At 46.2% G+C, this 17,412-nt stretch overlaps 1 protein-coding gene across 1 annotated transcript in view; it reads left to right on the top strand.

The window, feature by feature from the left end:
- LOC119453900 (TATA-binding protein-associated factor 172-like) overlaps positions 1-16,690 on the top strand; it is a 195,623-nt gene extending 178,933 nt beyond the window's left edge. The window contains exons 37-39 of the mRNA XM_049667068.1: positions 2,217-2,424; positions 3,913-4,004; positions 13,735-16,690. Of these exons, the coding sequence (XP_049523025.1) occupies positions 2,217-2,424; positions 3,913-4,004; positions 13,735-14,014 (580 nt within the window). The 3' untranslated portion in view covers positions 14,015-16,690. The remainder of the gene's footprint in view (positions 1-2,216; positions 2,425-3,912; positions 4,005-13,734) is intronic.
- The last annotated feature ends 722 nt before the right edge of the window (positions 16,691-17,412 follow it).

Genomic DNA, 17,412 nt, shown 5'->3' with positions numbered 1-17,412 from the left:
TGGAAATTGAAGAGCGCCACGCTGAAAGCCTAAAAATACTAAAATTAGGTGGAAGATACTAAAACTAGTTTGTTTTTTTCAAGGTGTTGAGTGTTCAATACAGGTTCTCTGACTTTGTTATGTAGGGTTACTATGAACAGGCACTCCGCTCTTTATTTGCAGCGACACCGGTCCGTGCCACAGTCAAGCAGAAATATTCTGAGGTTTGTTAATGAAATATTCATTTAGCAATTGCTTAGGATTCAGTTACTGCTATACGTTAGTTTTAAACCACTGCTGCATGGGTAAGTCCTTATAATCGACGGGTCGTAAAAATTGGGCCATAAAAAATCACTCGGTGACTCTATCTGTCCTTTCTGAAAGTGGTTTTGCCCTGAACTGTACACATATGAAAACTCTTAAAATATTTATCTATGTAGCAATCATTAACGAGCTCTAAAAATACGGCATTTTATGATGAAATCATAAAAGTGCCCAGGTGTGGGTACACCACGAAACAGTTTATTGATTGCCTCATAATTAATGTTGCCATCAGCCAATTGAATGGCTGTGCATGATAAAATGAACTCCCGGTAAATTGGTCCAGTTAATCCGATTTTAAAGGTGAGCTTGCTTCCCCTCTTTCCGGCTGCTGCCTTGCCGTGCAGACAACAACTTGAGCCAATGGGGATATACTTGAATAGGCAGATACTAAGAATTATTTTGCACTGTATTTCTATTGATATGCCCCCCTCACCCAATGCTCTTCAGGGCCTGTGAGGAATAAATAAATAAATAAATAAAAAGTGAAGTAGTAAAGTTGGCTATAGAGAATTTAATTGTTTTGTACGAACGTTTATTTCATTAGCGTTATTTTTGCATAACCCTAGCTTTAACGTTAAAAAATTGGAGAAAGCCTTGCATTATGCCAATTCCTCCGGAAATGTAGGATGCACTGAATTTTTTTGTTTCCTGAATTCAATTCCAAATGGAGGTCCAGGTTGGTGCCCATATATTTTCATTGGCCAAGTGTTTTCTTACTGAACCATTGATTTGGGGAGGCCTTAGCTGGGTAATAGAGTAGAACCTTGTTTGTTTTAGAGAAAATTGTGAGGAATAACTTACTAACTGGGAAATCACACAATCCAAAGTCAGTAAAAAAATCTGGCAGACTCAACTGCAGTTGGCACCTAGGTAATGCAAAGCATTGCACGAACCGTAACATGAGAGACCGATGCACACTGAGCTGGTGAGGCCCAGACCACCCAAAACACACATTTGTCATTTTTGCGGCTTCGGCAAGCTCTGCGTATTTGGCCTGGGTCAGCAGCTTCTTCGGGCGAAGCACATTGGTGGGAAGTTTGATGTGCTCACTTGATGCGAATCGTTGTGGCTCCTACGTGCATCGAGCTGGGGAGAAATGGGAAACCAAACGAAATCGAGCAGTGAGCGACGCCAAAATACGATGCAGCCTCATCGAAACATGACGCTCACTTCATGCCACCTGCAGCAGGGAACGGCGGCACATTTGGTTTATCGCCTATGAAAAGCGTGCAGTATTCTCCTAACGGCATTACGCCCCACGCACTGTGAAACAGATGGGTGATGCATCAGGATTGGCAGCGATAGCGGTGAATGCAATGTGCAACGAGGAGGAGATTTGCTGGTGCCAGAAGTGGAATCTGAGTGCACACCGGCATTTTCATGCAAGACGGGTGTGCGAATATTGCAGGGAAGCTGCTGCGGCACACGGATACTTTAATCAATTACGCGCACCTTGTGCCTTTTTTTTGTTTAAGTGGGAACTAGTGGATGGAAAATGTATCATGCGATCACAGTTTGGCGATAAACTGAACGTTGGTTCTTAAAGATTGTGATTTCCGGGAACGTAGCGGCCGGTAAAAAAGAAGTTTAACTGTGTTGTGTCATTGTTTTGTGTTCTCAATTGTGAATGTTGCTGCCGAGAAATCGTATGAAACGGGATCATATCAGTGAGGTTCCACTGTATTTCAGTGCCATTGTGTTTTCATGTTTGGTCTGTTCAGCGGTATGTTCAGCTGTGCCTGTGTTATCACCAAGGTTGGCCGATCATCAATGGTAGTTGATAAGAAAAGAATAGAAACAAGCCAAAAATATCTGTACTGGGCCTGGCTCTCCAAGAAGCCTCCTACTTCCCAGCGTGCGTACAATACAGCGTCACAGTGCCACTCTTGGATCACGTGTTGTCTTCTTTGCAGGGCACACATGAGCAGTGTCAGCTACCTCCGCCTAGACGGCAGCGTGGCCCCGGGCCAGCGACAGGCGCTGGTCCAGCGCTTCAACGCAGACCCCTCCATCGACGTGCTGCTGCTGACCACTCAGGTCGGTGGGCTGGGACTCAACCTGACTGGCGCCGACACCGTCATCTTCGTTGAGCACGACTGGAACCCGATGAAGGACCTACAGGTGCCCCCTTTGCACTTATACAGTGTTCTTCCAATGCTCAGTAGTTGCCCCATTGTCATGCTTAATACAGAGGCATACAATTGCACGAAACATCTGCTCTGTAGAAAAGGCACGAATTTGCTTTCAGTAACATAGAAAGTGAGGCACGTGAACTTGTTGTGACCTTCCAGATTTCAGAATCTTTTACCAGTGGCAAATCACGCTGAATCTGACAATGCAACCGCACGTAGAGCGCCTGCTCTTTACCATCAGCACCGACTACGTGTGGAGTGGTGATCGAGTCGCGTGATGGCTGGTCTTTGCGAAATTATCGCACAGATGGGCCTTACACCTGGCCTAAAGTTGGGATAGCCCTTCTGTATTTTGGAGGAAAACTGGAAAGCATAACTTCCTATGCAATGAATATAAAGATTGCTGCAAAACACAAGTCCAACTGTAGTACAAAAGAACTTCACTAATTCATTAGTTTCAGAGGAAGAAAAAAAGCACTAGATTCAGCAAAAAACAGATTTTCCAGACCTTCGTATACTAGAACTGAGCTGTGCAGGCCTGCTAATTTGGTGTTTCCTTCCTGTGTTGCTAATAGCTTGCTACATTCTTGTTATGCAATGCTGGGAAACTCCCAAGCATGTGCCAGCACCATGTTTTATTGCCAAAAATGTTAAGCATTAAATTTTGTTTAAAAATTTCTTATATTCAATTCTATTCGATATTCTGCTTCTTTTTCTTGATTCGATTCAACATTCAACAGCCCCTAGTAAATACCGTAAAGAGACATTGCGAGCTACCACTGTTGATCGAAAATCTTCCTAGGGCAGGCCGGAAATAGGCATTTTCAGTGGGATATGACACGTGTTCAACGCATTCGGTGTCCCCTAAGCTCCGCCGATACAGACAATTCCACTAAAGGATTGGGGTCATTATAGAGGTCAGGCTGCTGACTGGTCATGTTCGAATTATCTGGCCAAGGCTAGTATTACAATCGAAATTACAAAAGTGTAGGTGCTTAAAATGCATGGACACTGTGCATCGGTGCACCGGGACAGTGGCCTTCGGTCACGATCGAATTAACCGAAAGTTTATTGTACGCTGTGTATTTTGTTCGCTTTAGATCTATTAGGAGGTGCAGTTTACAGAATCGTGATGTTGTCTTTTATTGCTTAGTTGCAGAGTTGTAAACTCAATATTTGAGATTTTCTAATTTTGCAATTTTCAAGAATTTGAAAAAAAGCATTGACAGGATAAATTGAAAATACTCTTCCCACTGGATGTTAACTTTTCTTTTTTAAGTGCAACAAACTTCATCAAGTTCGATGCATTGGTTGCCGAGAGAAACAATTTCTTAGCTGCCATATAGTTTATGTAGGTAGCTAGCCTTCCGAGCTGGAGCTTCTTAAGCATGTCAACAGGTTTGGTCACAAGAAACGAAGATCAGTGTTGATTGTGCTGTAGTCCAGCTGCTGACATTCCAGTGTCCCCTTCTTTCAGGCCATGGATCGTGCCCATCGCATTGGCCAAAAGAAAGTGGTGAATGTCTACCGACTGATCACCAGGGGCACCCTCGAAGAGAAGATCATGGGGTGAGTGGGGAGGCATGCACTAAGCAGGGATAGTGAGATGGCTTCAGGGAGCTCGGTGGTTGGAGAAAGCGCCATATTCGTTCGACTGCGAGGAGTCATGGTTACAAGGCATGGATGCATTTGGGTGACACAAGGAAAGAAAGCATGCACGCCAGGCGATACTTGGCGATTCAGATGCAGCAATTGCTTCACATGGCAGCCGGCACTTTTTTTTTCCACTTGCGAGTGCTGGGTGATCACTGGGAGGCCAGATGCAGTCACAATGAGTAACAAAGGCTCTTGCTTTCATAATACACCACAGTGCATCAGCTCAGGCGTCCCCAGTGTCCACGGATGGCGCAAGGAAGCGCTGGCCACCATGCGGGCCAATTGCCGTGTGGGGGTCGCTGAGTACTATACAGTCAGTAGCTTTTCTTGGTGAAAATTTCTCACCGTCGAAGTGCTATCGCAAAGTTATTGCTTGATGCAAAACATGTTTTGATGTATCCAGAATTCGGTTCAGTTCACTCCTAATCTGACCCGAAGAAAGAAAGCACCTCTGCGTTTGGGTTACCGCATACTGGAAGTGTGCAGTACGCTTCCAATGGAACTACGCCCCATGCCCTGTAAAATAGATATCACCACCAACCAACAGGGTTGGTGGTGATAGCTGTGAATGTGGTGTGCGATGACCCAAGAGGAGATTTGTGTGTACCGGAATTGGAAACTAAGTATGCACCTGCGTTTTTATGCGAGACGGGTGGGCGAGTATGAAAGAGGACAGTAGCAGCGGGCGGCTACTGTCCTCGATCACGCGCGCCCGACACATTTTCTTGTTTACATGCTATCCAGCAGCCGGAAAACGTATCATACGATCGCAGTTTGGCGATGTACTGAACGTTGGTGCGGAAAATTATGTTTTCCGGGAACGTATGAACCGGTAAAAAAATTTGCGTAACTCAATTGGGCCATTTTTTTTGTGTTCTCAATTGTGAACGTTGGCACCAGGAAAACATACGTAGCAGGAACATATCTATGAGGTTCTGCTGTATTTGCTTCCTAATTAAATTAACGAACATGGTGTCACGTGCGCACAAGCAAACATGAACACATCTCACTCGATGACTGCGGAAGCGTGCTGTCAAAGCGCTGGAGTGAGGAATCGTGCTGCCTCTTGTGTCAACGCGAACTATAAGTGGTGCAAACACAGATCACGGCGGACTCTGTCATCGTCGCAGATTGGTTTCAAGATAGGGTCCGCACATATTCTGCGAGCAGCTCTAGCCCTGCTTCGGTCCATTGAAACCCTTCAGTATTGCTTTGCTAGCGAAAATCCTTTCCTTCTGTTTGCGCCAGTCCTGTATGCAAGTTTTGGGAACTCCGGACGCCCGTGATGCGGCCTGATTTCTGTCCGTCTCCACAACACATGATCACTTTACTTTTATATGTGGCATCATGATGAACTCGGCATGTCTTCACAGTTGGCTCTTCCATGCTGACAGAGCAAATGCAGAAAACAGGACTACAGACGGTAGACTAATGCCCAAGCACACCTACTACAGTGCATGGAGGACGATACGGCAGCTAAGCTCGAAGTGTGTACAAGGCGGCCACTTTAAAATACCGATGGTGATATGGAACGCAAATTTGGGATCGTACTCTATTGTAACGCACATGCAATTTCTGGACCTGTCTTATCCCCACAAAAATTGTGCGTTAGGCTTAAGTAAATACGGTAATGCATTTGTTATAAACTGGTTTTACTGTACTGCAGTGACGAACTATGTGCTACCTAGCTGTTTGTGTAAAGGTGTCAGCAGCAGCATAGTTGTTAACATTTATTGTTTTTTCTTTTCCTTCAGTGAGAACAATCATGTCTTACTTTATTTATTTTATTTGTACATACTGCAGCCCTATCGGGCTATGGCAGGAGTGGGTGTGAAAAGCAGAGGAATGATAAATAATAAACAATAAAGGCAATACGAACAGTACAAACCAAAACTATTCAATGGCTGCTAAGAATAAGTTTAAAGGAAGAGAACGAGTAGTACCAGGCAAACAATTCCAGTATTCAATTGCATGGGGAAATAAACTGTATTTAAAAGTGTCCGTGCGGGCAAAATAAGGCGTGATGTTTAGGCGATGGTAACTTCTAGTACGAGATGGTTTTGCAGGAGTTAGATAATTATCTGAAGATATATGGCAAGAGGAGTTAATAATGCAATGCAAAAACTTCAGTGATTCCGTGTGTCGGCGATCTGAGAGCGGTTGTAAGCTTAGGGATAAAAGCGCTGTAGAGGGTGAAAAATCATACAAGAACATTTCCCAGTGTGCTGAAATTGAACAAAACACTACAAGATGTCACTACCAGTGTTGCTGTGGCCTTATCCAAGTCTTCGGGATTCTAATACAGTCGTACCTCACTACAGTGAAATCTCGATATAATGATCTTCAGGGTACTGCAGCAAATTGTTTGTTATTCTGAAAGGTCGTTGTAGTGAAACTCCCAAAATAACCATTTCGCCCATTAACCCATCAATTTATCAGTTGTCACCGTATGAGCTATCCAGGAAAACGTCGCTGTTGGCTCTCGGCCCGCACAAGCACACTTACTGTTCCTATTTTCCATAAATTCTGCCACCTCACACTGCCGTAGCACCATATGTAGAGTGGCGTGCGCAAGAGAGATGCCGATGCTGAAAAGCATAATGCTTCTTTTTGTTTTGCTTTTCACATTCCTCGCCGTGGACACCACGACTGTCTCGATGGAGCGTACACCTGAACTACCATAAAGTGCAAGCGCATGTAAACGACACCGTCCGGAAAGTGCAACCGTGTGGTGTCCCCGCAAGCGCGGAAGTTGCATTTCTTCGTGCGCATAGCTGGTACAGCCGCAGATAGAAGCGCGAAAGAAAGGAGAAGAGTGCGCACAAAAAAGGGGGAAAGAAGGAAGAGTCCGTTGCTAGGTGACACTTGTGTGAGTGGAGCATGCACTTGCAAAACCTGATATGTTGTTGCCTCTGCAATAGAAGAAAAAAAAGGGGGGGGTCCCCTCCCGGCGTTTTTAAAAATATTCCGGTGCCGTCTCAGGTTTTCCAAACCCATGCGCTGCGGCATCTGCTTTCTGCGCCTTGTCGTCTGCTAGCCTACTGTTTCGGCTGCTGTGAAGGATACTCCAAAATCTAAGAATCCCCAGATTCCGGTATAAGTAAAAGCTCATTAATTCGAATTTCACGGGGACACTTAACGAGTTCGAACTAACGAAAGTGAAATTTGAACTAATCGAAAGTGATTAAAAAAAAGCCACATCTGATGACAAAAAAAAAGGTAGAGCACCTCTGGGTACATTTATTTGCAAAAAAAGTCCGTAATGGTTTCTTGCTTTTTGCCTCTAAAAGCGATTGCTGCTGCTTTATCTTCCAGAGCTCAAATGAGCCGGAAAGCATCGTCTTCTTCGAAACTGAAGAAACGCTGGGCGTGATTCAGTCCGTCCATCACTTGAGCCATCGAAGGTTGTACCACTGTTTCACCAACATCATCATCATCATTCGCATCGTCATCGTCCAGGGCTGGGTTTTTGTCTTCGCCGATGACTTGGGCGATGATTTCACGGCACCGCAGACCGCCGCACAGCTGTCGACATTCACGTAGTCGCTGAAGTCCACATCGCCGAGCACCTCCCGTACATGAGCCGGAGCGCGGACGTCCTCTTCAACTTGATTAGCGTCTGCCTTAATAAGGGCTCCAAAACTACAGTGCCGGAAACAATTTGCTATTGTTTCTGTGGTTACCTGATTTCACGCACGCACAAGCATGTGCAGGGCTGTGAGCAGAGTCACGGTGTAGCTTTTCTCATTATCGGAGCACAGGAGCAACTTCTCGTAAACGTGGCGTCTATAAAAGCTTTTCAAAACTTCTATAACGCCCTGATCCATAGACTGAAGAGCCACAGTGGTGTTAGCCGGAAGAAGAGCCAGCTCAATGGCTCTCAACTGGACTTCCACCTTGTACGCCGAGCAGTTGTCGACGAGGAGAAGAATCTGCCTCTTGCCGAGCTCAAATTTTCGGTCCAGTTTCCTCAGCCACTGCTTGAAAAGCTCGCCCGTCATCCAGGCCTTCTTATTTGCTGCATAGTTGGCCGGCAGCGTGCGGATGTTCTTAAAACATCGTGGTTTCTGCGACTTCCCTATCACAAATAGGGGGAGCTTCTCTGTTCTAGTCATATTGGCCCCGAGCAACACCGTCACCCGCTCTTTGCAACGTTTGCCGCCTGCGCACACGTCCCCTTGTAGGTGATTGTTTTGTCTTGTAAGAGTTTAAAAAACAAGGCGGTCTCGTCAGCATTAAATATATCGGACAGTGCGTACCTGTTGAGGTGGTCTAGTAGCGCACCATTCCGCCACACGGTGCAGGTTTCCGTGTCCACGGCTTTGGCTTCGCCGCACACACTGCGGAAAATGAGGTCGTGTCTGTCCCTGAAGCGGTGAAACCATCCGTCCGAAGCGGCGAAGTCGGAGACGTTCAGACGTTGCGCGATATCAGCCGCTTTCGCTACGATGATGGGGCCACTAAATGGCTCCGTTTTTCCTTGATCCATATGACCAACGCTGCCTCCAGGTCCGGGTGCTTAGCTGTACGAGTTCTTTTCCGATCCTTGGCGAAAGTTTGAGCCGCGTAGGAGTCCTCAATTGTCTTCTTATTGCGGATGTAGGTCGACAGCGTGCTTCTCGGTATATCGTGCTTTTTGGCAATTTCGTTCTTACTGTGTTTCCCTGCATCCACTTCCCGCAGAATTTCCACTTTGTCCTTCAACGTTTTAGCACGGTACTTTCCACATGATGACATAGCGGCATGCGAGCAGTGTCGGTCTACGACGGACGCGTACAGCACAAAAGAGAGCAACGGCGAACTCATAGGCTTAGACGTTGTGATTGCACTGGCGACGGAGAGAATGGCCAATCTCGGGGTTGCCACCGAACGCACTGCGTATCCCGTTGTCCATGACGATGCGCCAGAGCATTTGCGAATAAACGCAAGTGCTGCCCCCTAAAAACACGCGATGATGACAGTGTATGTCGCGCCATCTGTCGCTTAAGAGCAGAGACTGTGAGCTGGCTACGGCGGCGCGCAGTTTGAATTATCCGTGGCGGGCCGGATTAGTATTCGAAATAACTAGCTTTTCAATACATGGGGCTCCATGGAGCATGGCCGGACTGTGCCACTTAGTTTGAATTATTCGAAAATTCGAATTAACGTGGTGCGAATTAACGAGCTTTTACTGTATTAGTTCTTAGTATTAGTGCTTAGTTATTAGTATATCAAACTCGAAGGGGATTGTGAAATAGCTCGATACATCAATAATTCAAAATATTAAGTATGCATATCTGAAGCCTATCTGAAACCTCCATATGTCTCAAACTGTTCTCGGAGAGCTTGAGAAGTGGGAATTAACCAATTTGATTACTGAAGAATGTTTCGATTGCACTATAGCTTACTTATTTTTTGCACACAAATGTTGCATGTCACTCGCACTGCAGAGTGGTCTTTGATGTACTGATCGCATCGCTAACCCTCAAAGCCCGTGTGACTCGGAATTGTTGCATGCATTGAAGTACTTGTTGCGAATTTCCATTCTGGTTAAGGTAGAAATGGGCACAGAGCAGAAGCAAACCAGCCTGTATGGATGTGTGTCATGCTGCCATCAGCGAACTTGTACTGCATTGTGCGTGAACATGCCTGGCTGTGTGTCTGTTACAATACGCCAAACAGCTGATCATCATGCATCGGCAATGGATCAACAATGGGACAGTTGTGTTGAGTGTGAGTTTTGCAGCCAATTTCTTGTTGGAACCAGTTGTCCTCATTCGTTGTCCACCTCAAGTCCACCTGCCAATTCTTGCATGCCGTGCACTCCGTTTCGCAATTTATTTGTTCACTGCCTTTCCCCTCCGGCCACTGCGTTTGTGACTGCCAACACTGGTTAGACTCTGGCACATTCGAAAGTCACTTAGATTTTGTTCAGCACGCTGCACATTGCAGTGCATTTTAGAGTGAAAGCTCTACTGCGCCATCCATGTCTCGCAAGGTCATTCATCGCGTCGCAATGACCTTGAGCCGCTGGAGCGCAAGTGTGGCAGGTGTGACGTCACGCCACGTCATCCACTGCGAAGAGGCGTCGCAGCTGCGCTCGCTCGCAGCCTCTCCGCTGCGGTACCACGTGACTATGCGAGAGTTTTTAACGACTGCTTCGTCGTCGCTTGGTCGTTCAGTCTTGCCGTGGCACACCGGCTGGACTGTCTGTGCGTGTGCTTCAGCGCAAGCGACATGCTGAATCCAGTCATCCAGTAGATATGAGCTAGACGGCAGGCTGTGAAATCTCAAGCAAAGGCAAAGTTGGCTGCTGAAACACCGGAGCAAAGGGAGGCCAGATTAGCACGTTATAGAGAAGCTTACCGTATTTATTCGAATCTAGGCCGATAGTTTTTTAAAAATAATCATATACGAAACTCTAGGGTCGGCTTAGATTCGAGGATTTAAAAAACGTGCCAGTTTTTAATAGAAACTGGTAAATATGGAGCATAGTTAGGGCGCCGTCTAGAAAAGTCAGTATCGCAGCTGCTACTAGCCGCGCCAGTAGCGAACTGAAGTACACGAGGGACGTCGCCATTTTAACCTGTGTCGTATTGGTATGATGTAGCATCGGCGCGCGGCATGGCCTTATCGTAATGGCATCAAACAGGCGATGCCACTATAGTGCCACATTCTAACGAATACCGTATTTACTCGAATCTAACGCGCACTTTTAACACGACCCTACATCTGCGTTATCATATAGCCGTCGGCATTTCAAAATGGCCGCCTCGCACCCGCATAGAGCCTAGCTACCGTAGCTTCCTCCGTGTGCTGCAGTACACGTGCTTAGGCAATAGTCTACTGTCTGTCTTCACATTCTCTGTGTCTGCTCTTATCAGTATGAAGTACCGAGTTCATCATGATGCTGCATTTAAAATAAAAGTGAAAGTACGTGTGGAGACGGACAGAAATTGGGCAGCATCACGGGTGTTCGGAGAATGTGAAACTTGCGTGCGGGACTGGTGCAAACAGAAGGAGAGGATTTTCGCCACTAAAGCAATGCGGAACGGTTTCAGTGGACCTAAGCAGGACGTAATCTGCGACGATACGATCGCCTTGGCACTATCTTGAGCGCAATCTGTGACGGGGAAAGTCCGCGGCGCGTCGTGTCAACGCCTCCTATAAAAACTATGCCTGGAACGTGAGCTGCGAACTAGCTGCCCTACCCTCGGATTTTTCTCTCCCCCACCGGTACGGAGGCGAGCGCCTCTGACGGGCGATCCTTGTAAACATGCGAGGGTACGACCGCCGGGAGCCGAGCGGCTGGCTTGTCGCGAGCAGACGACGCCTTGCCAACCGCGCGGTGTCACTGCTGCTATCTATATGCAGACGATGACACTCAATTGGTTTCTTTATAGCTGTTCTGTGATCATGCGAGTCACCTGACGGGGCTTTTTGTCGCTGGTCAGTTTGTTTAAGTACAACAATTTGCTGCAGAGCTGCAAATTTCCGCGAGGTGTCGGCGGCGCTGAAACCTACCCCGGCGTTTTTTTTTTTTTTTCGAGGGACGCCGGCGGAAGCTCGCGCTCTCCGCTGGCGGACAGCGCGCTGCCGGCTGCTCCCGGCTACGCCATTGGCTACGCCCATGGTGTCACGTGGCCAAGCAGTACAGAGGCGAGCGCTCTCGCACGGCGCCTGGTCACAACACGCGGCAGGGAGCTCTCTATGGGAAAAAGAGCGACGTTCCAGGCATTGTTTGTTTAGGAGGCGTTGGTCGTGTTTTCGCCGCTTATAGCTCGCGTTGAAGCGAGAGGCATGCTAGCACGAAGGTCTCGCTGCGCGTCGTCACTCCAGAGTTTTGACAGTTCGTTTCCGTGGTCAATGAGCGAAATGTGTTCATGTTTGCTTGTGCGCGCGTGACACCGTTCTTGTTAATTTATTTATTAAGCGAATGTTTGCAAGTTTATACGGCCGATAAAACTGCCATCCTTACTTCTACTAATTTGCTATTGCATTCGATGCTTCGCCCTTCAGGCGAAACTGCGACTTTTTTTATTCTACGCAACTTCAGTGCATCTGTAGGAAATCTGTTTTTCCAAATGACAGAAAGTTGTATTTCTGTTTGAAAGCATGAGGTGCGCGGTACTGTAAAGGACCTTTTGTCGTCACGGAAAATGGGTGCGTGTTACAATCGAGGGCGCGTTAGAATCGAGTAAATACGGTAGTTGTGCGTGCCGTAGAGGCAGTGTCAAACGTTCAAGCCTGGTGGGATGTTGGCATCGATAAGAAAAACATCTGTCGTCGGAGGGGGCCACGAAAGATGCTTTTTGCATGCGCTGCAACGAGGATAGCAAACATTGATCGTGCGCTCCTTAAAAAAAGTGCATCTCTAATGCGCTTGATGGTACTGAAAATAGTGCACTGTTTGAAGATGGAAGATAGCGACGAGGCTAGCAGCGATGGTGACGTAGAATGAGCTCGGCATGTTCATATTTAATAAATGCTGTTTCATTTTGCGAATGCTGTCCTCACTTTTTTGTTCCACCTACATTCGAGGTAATTTTTTTCTGGCTTCGAACTTTTCGGAGGTCGGCTTAGAATCGGTGTCGGCCTAGATTCAAGTAAATACGGTACCAAGCGCAAAAGCATGCATTAATGAAACACTGTGCGCATAGTCTTAGCAAAGCCAAGTCAAACAGACCTTTCGCTCGTGATAACTAGGTTTACAAGAGTTAAACCTCAGCCAATTTTTTTTGCTCATGATCACCCTGCGGGCATGAATGGAACTCGTTCCACAGGTTTAGTGTGGACTGTGTGTGAGCCCACGAATCGTATGAGTCTTGCGTGCTGCTGCTGCAATGGTCCTTCCATAAAGTGTGCATGTGGCGTGCAGTAGTTTTGTTAAATCCAAACTTTAATGCGAATGTCCGTCCAAGGAGGGGATTGGCTCAAATTGGACTTGACTGTTTGCAGAACTCTGGAACGCTGTTCGCAGAAAGCCCTTGTCTACCAGAAGACAAACTTGGTGGCACAGGCATCTAGTTCAGTGTGCCCTGAGCCACGCGATGAAAAGACCAAGTGTCATCCACACTTTCTTGTGAAGTGCGTGTTGGACCAGAAGGCCCTTTGCATTCTTGAAGCAGTTTGGCAACCGACTTGGTGACAACGGACGGCCGCAGTTCGCACGAGCCATACATATCTGCAGCAAGCAAAACTAAAACATGCAGCCTGCTCATTTTTCCTCCATCGCATGTACTGCCCTGTTGATTTGATGTCTTGTTTGATGACATCTGGCAAAAATATACCATTTCAATTTCATCAGCATTAAATATTGCTGAGAGTGCGAGAACTGATCACTTTTTCATTAGGAGAAGTGCACTTGCAGGGGCATGGCACAGCTCAGCGTTCGATATTAGGGCTGTGCGAATACTTGAATATCACCGAATTGAATAGTGAACATTCGAATAATTTGATTATCAAATCGAATATCTACTATTCGATTCTACGAATACTTGGTATTGTATTTTGTAATAATATTTACTTGGTTGTCATATACAAGAATTTGTATTATCTTGTTCATTATGTTGAGGTTCGATTGAATGTCTTGAATGGCAATACATTTACAGACACGCTTAAACGGTCTAGTAATAAAACTTGTTTGTTGGGTCGTATATTGCAGGCTGCAGAAGTTCAAGCTGACCATTGCCAACACGGTGATCACGCAAGAGAATAGCAGCCTCAACACCATGGGCACTGACCAGCTGCTCGACTTGTTCACGCTAGGCTCGGACGGTGCCAAGGCCGACACAATGCTGGACACCGCGCAGAACTCTTCCGCGGGCCCATCGCGTGTCGGTATGAAAGGGGTGCTCGAAAGCCTCCCCGAGCTGTGGGACTCCTCCAAGTACGACTCCGAGTACGACCTGGGAAACTTCCTCAGCACGCTGAAGCCGAAGTGATTGAAGGTGTGACACATGTGTGGATTCAGTTGCTGTACAGTAATTGCTAAAGACATTCGTGAGGGATCGAGGGGGGGCTCCTGGCGGACACATTTGCGTGCGGCCATGGCTGAACCATTTGCAGGCTGCGTTGTGGCGATTGCCCAGTTTGCTGTACGTCGCTGTCAGACAAGTCTGCAGTGTAGTGACGATGCATATTATACATTAGTAGATTATGATGGCCATATTGCAAGGCAAGCAACACAGTGCATTGCCTTTTGTGGCTTCGCTGTGGTCTTGTGGTGTTAACAGTTTCAGTTGACTATCTGTTGTGATTTTACAATGGTCTCGTGGCCACACCTATTGAACTGAGCAGCAGTGGAAGACGGCCTGTCGTGACTTTGTTGCAAACTTGCGTGAACTTACGACATTGGTCATTGAGTAATAAGTGCCGGGTGGAATGGTGGGGTTGCCATGTGCATCTAAGCAAGGCTTGGTGAGCTTTATCACCTGTTTGTGCCTGTCTGTTCCGGGTTTTCCCAGCTAAGTTGGTGCATTTAATGACCACGTCTGGCAATAAACGGGAAGATGCGAAGTCTGTGCAAGAGGACACGGCACTTTCGCATTCGTCGTCATCATCAAATCGTGACATTGCATTCCGCGGGTCAGAGGTTTAACACAGACTTTTTGTTGGATAAACTGTGGTGACATTCAGAATGTGCTTCTTCTCTTATTGCCTCCAGAATGACGATACCCTTTGTAATTAACAATACCGATTGCCAATGTATGTATGCATTAGGGATGCCTGCCTAATGTATTCTTGTGTTTGTCCTAATGCGCATCGATTGTGGTACGTACAAGTGAGTGCCGGGGATTGTCGTACTTGCACAAAGGCAGTGCCAAGTGTCATGTCAATGCGAAAACGAGCCCTCTGGGCACTTTCATGTCTTGTCGAATTCGCATGTGTGGTCAGCAGGTAGGTTTGTTGCATGTCCTTGCCATGTCATGCAACTGTTGTGCCTGTTGGCTTGTATCACTTTGTAACCAACTAGAATGGTTTCGTCGTCCAGCAATAGTTTACCAAGGTTACAGCGTGGAAAGCTTTGTCAGTGGTTCACATCTCTGCATTGTCATGGTCATGTTTCCTTGGGGCTGCATTTCACTGAAGCAAGACTCGAATGCAGCTACTTGGGAGGCCAAAGGTATTTTACTGCAGAGAAGCTTGTGCCTAAACTTAATTGAAGTTATGCTTAAACTGGGAAGCTTGAGTGCATTGGTGGTTACATGTGTGCATGGTCAGCTGACAATTCAGATATCTGGATCACTTATTGCATAGTGATGCAGTGACTGGGCTGTTTATCAGAAGGTGAGATCTGAATTGTCTGCCACAAGGTTAGGTTTTCGGAGAGCTTGACCTCTGTACTTGCTTTACCTGGACGCTGAACAACTGAGGTTCTTATAATGGAAAGTATGTGTGTAGATGAGCACTAAAAGTTGCTGGAGTCTCACATAGAGCCTAGGCTTTCTTTTTTTTTTATTGCAGTAGATATAAGGGTGAAAGGTAACAATTCGAATCTTAATTTCTCATTGTATATCTTCATTGTCTACCAAAGTCAACTTGTAGTAAAACCTGTTCTAAAAGTGTATGCCAGTGCTCGCAAATAGCTTTATAATGTATTAAGTTATGTATTTATTTCAATACATTTTTTTAAACAAATGCGCTAGTTTTATTTCCTCTCTTCCACGTTAAGCTGCCTGTAATGTAACTTAGGTTTAACATTTTGAGTACTGTATCAACTGCCGTACCATATTTAAAGCAGTAAACACAAGAACACAGCACATATAGTAATATATATGTACACTTCCGATACATGTAGGCGCATCCTGCGCTGAGCGATAACATTTGTTAGGTGGTGAAACGCGGTCACCCGAGAAAGATAAACAAGTACATGCGTCAATATAAACAACCACATCAAGAAAAGGCCCTCACCTTCTGGGCAGCTGTGTGCAACACATGAGCTCATTTCACCGACCAATGATAGACCCAGAAATGGGAAAAAAAAAGGAACATTGTTCAAGTTGACATGCATTTCTCTCTGTGGGACACACCGGGGTGTTTGTTCTCTCAGCAAAGCCCTTGTCTGCCTACTTTGCCAAAAGGCCGCCAGTGAGTTCAACTGGCTATGTATACTCATTTTCGTATGTGGTGTGATTGTGTGTGATTGTTTGTGGTTGTCGAGTCTTTTCATGTAGGACGCCATATGCCTGTACCGTGTTCTTTGCCCGTGTCCTCGCACACGTAGTCTGTGCCACGTCTTGTGTGAAACATTTTTCCATCCGTGAGTGTTCTTCATAAGTCGCAAGGGCACTTGCGGTGGTCTCTCTTTTGTTAAATAGAAATTGGTCACACTTTAGAAACAAGATGCGTGATGGGTTGTGCCACTTAGTGATGTGCGAGGCTTCATTTCCATCTGGGCTTTGTGAAGCTACGAGGACGATTTGTCCAGTATTTTTTTTTTCCCTAGGGAAGTGCAGTGCATGAGAGGAGAAGAGAGCATTGCCGATGTGTATGTATGCATGGTGAGCAAGTTCATTGCCGGCACATACAAGTTCGTGGGTGGAAGTAAACTTCTGATGATGTCCATTTCACTGTGATTTTTGTCTCTTTACGGGCTAAATGAAATGTCATTCACAATGGCTGTGTGTGTGTGTTCATTTTAAATGCACCGACAGAGCTGAGTACTTTGCGTACTGGAAAACTCTTGCTTATCTCAAGAGGCTTTCACGTAATGACGAAATTGTCTGCACAAGCCAACTATGGTTCGTACACCACCTTGAAGTCCTTGAAAAAAATGTTCTTGAATTCATTGAAAACTTGAGGTCGAGGGCGACTTTTGAACATTCAGAGTAATTACAAACTCCATGTGGGGGCTATGCCATGGACACTGTCTATCGGGAAACAATTAGGGGTGTGCGAATACTCGTATCACCGAATCGAATTAAACAGTGAATGTTCGAATAATTCCAGGGTGTCTACCAACCGGGAAAACCGGGAAAACAGGGAATTCTCAGGGATTTTGAATATTCTGGAAATACTCGGGGAAAGCTCAGGGAATTTGTGCCTCTATCAGGGAAAATTACTCTAGGGATGGGCGAATATAGGGTATTGTCAAATATTTCATTGAATAATTCTATGTTCGTTATTCGCTTCGATTCGAATTCATGGATTCAATATTTTCGAATTATTCAGCGGTCCCGAATAGGCAGCCAAAAGCCACGGACGGTCGCTGCAAATCTCGGAGGCTTTGCGTCACGTCATGGCTACCATACATCAACCATAAATCTCGAAGGCTATATGTTTTTGCATTAAAGAGCCTGAAGTGTGCGACGCAGAAGAGCAGAAACGGCGCTAGCGCACA

The sequence above is a fragment of the Dermacentor silvarum genome, chromosome 5, assembly GCF_013339745.2.
Source record: "Dermacentor silvarum isolate Dsil-2018 chromosome 5, BIME_Dsil_1.4, whole genome shotgun sequence".
In the NCBI taxonomy this organism is placed as follows: domain Eukaryota; kingdom Metazoa; phylum Arthropoda; class Arachnida; order Ixodida; family Ixodidae; genus Dermacentor; species Dermacentor silvarum.
This window is presented reverse-complemented; position numbering and strand designations above follow the sequence as displayed.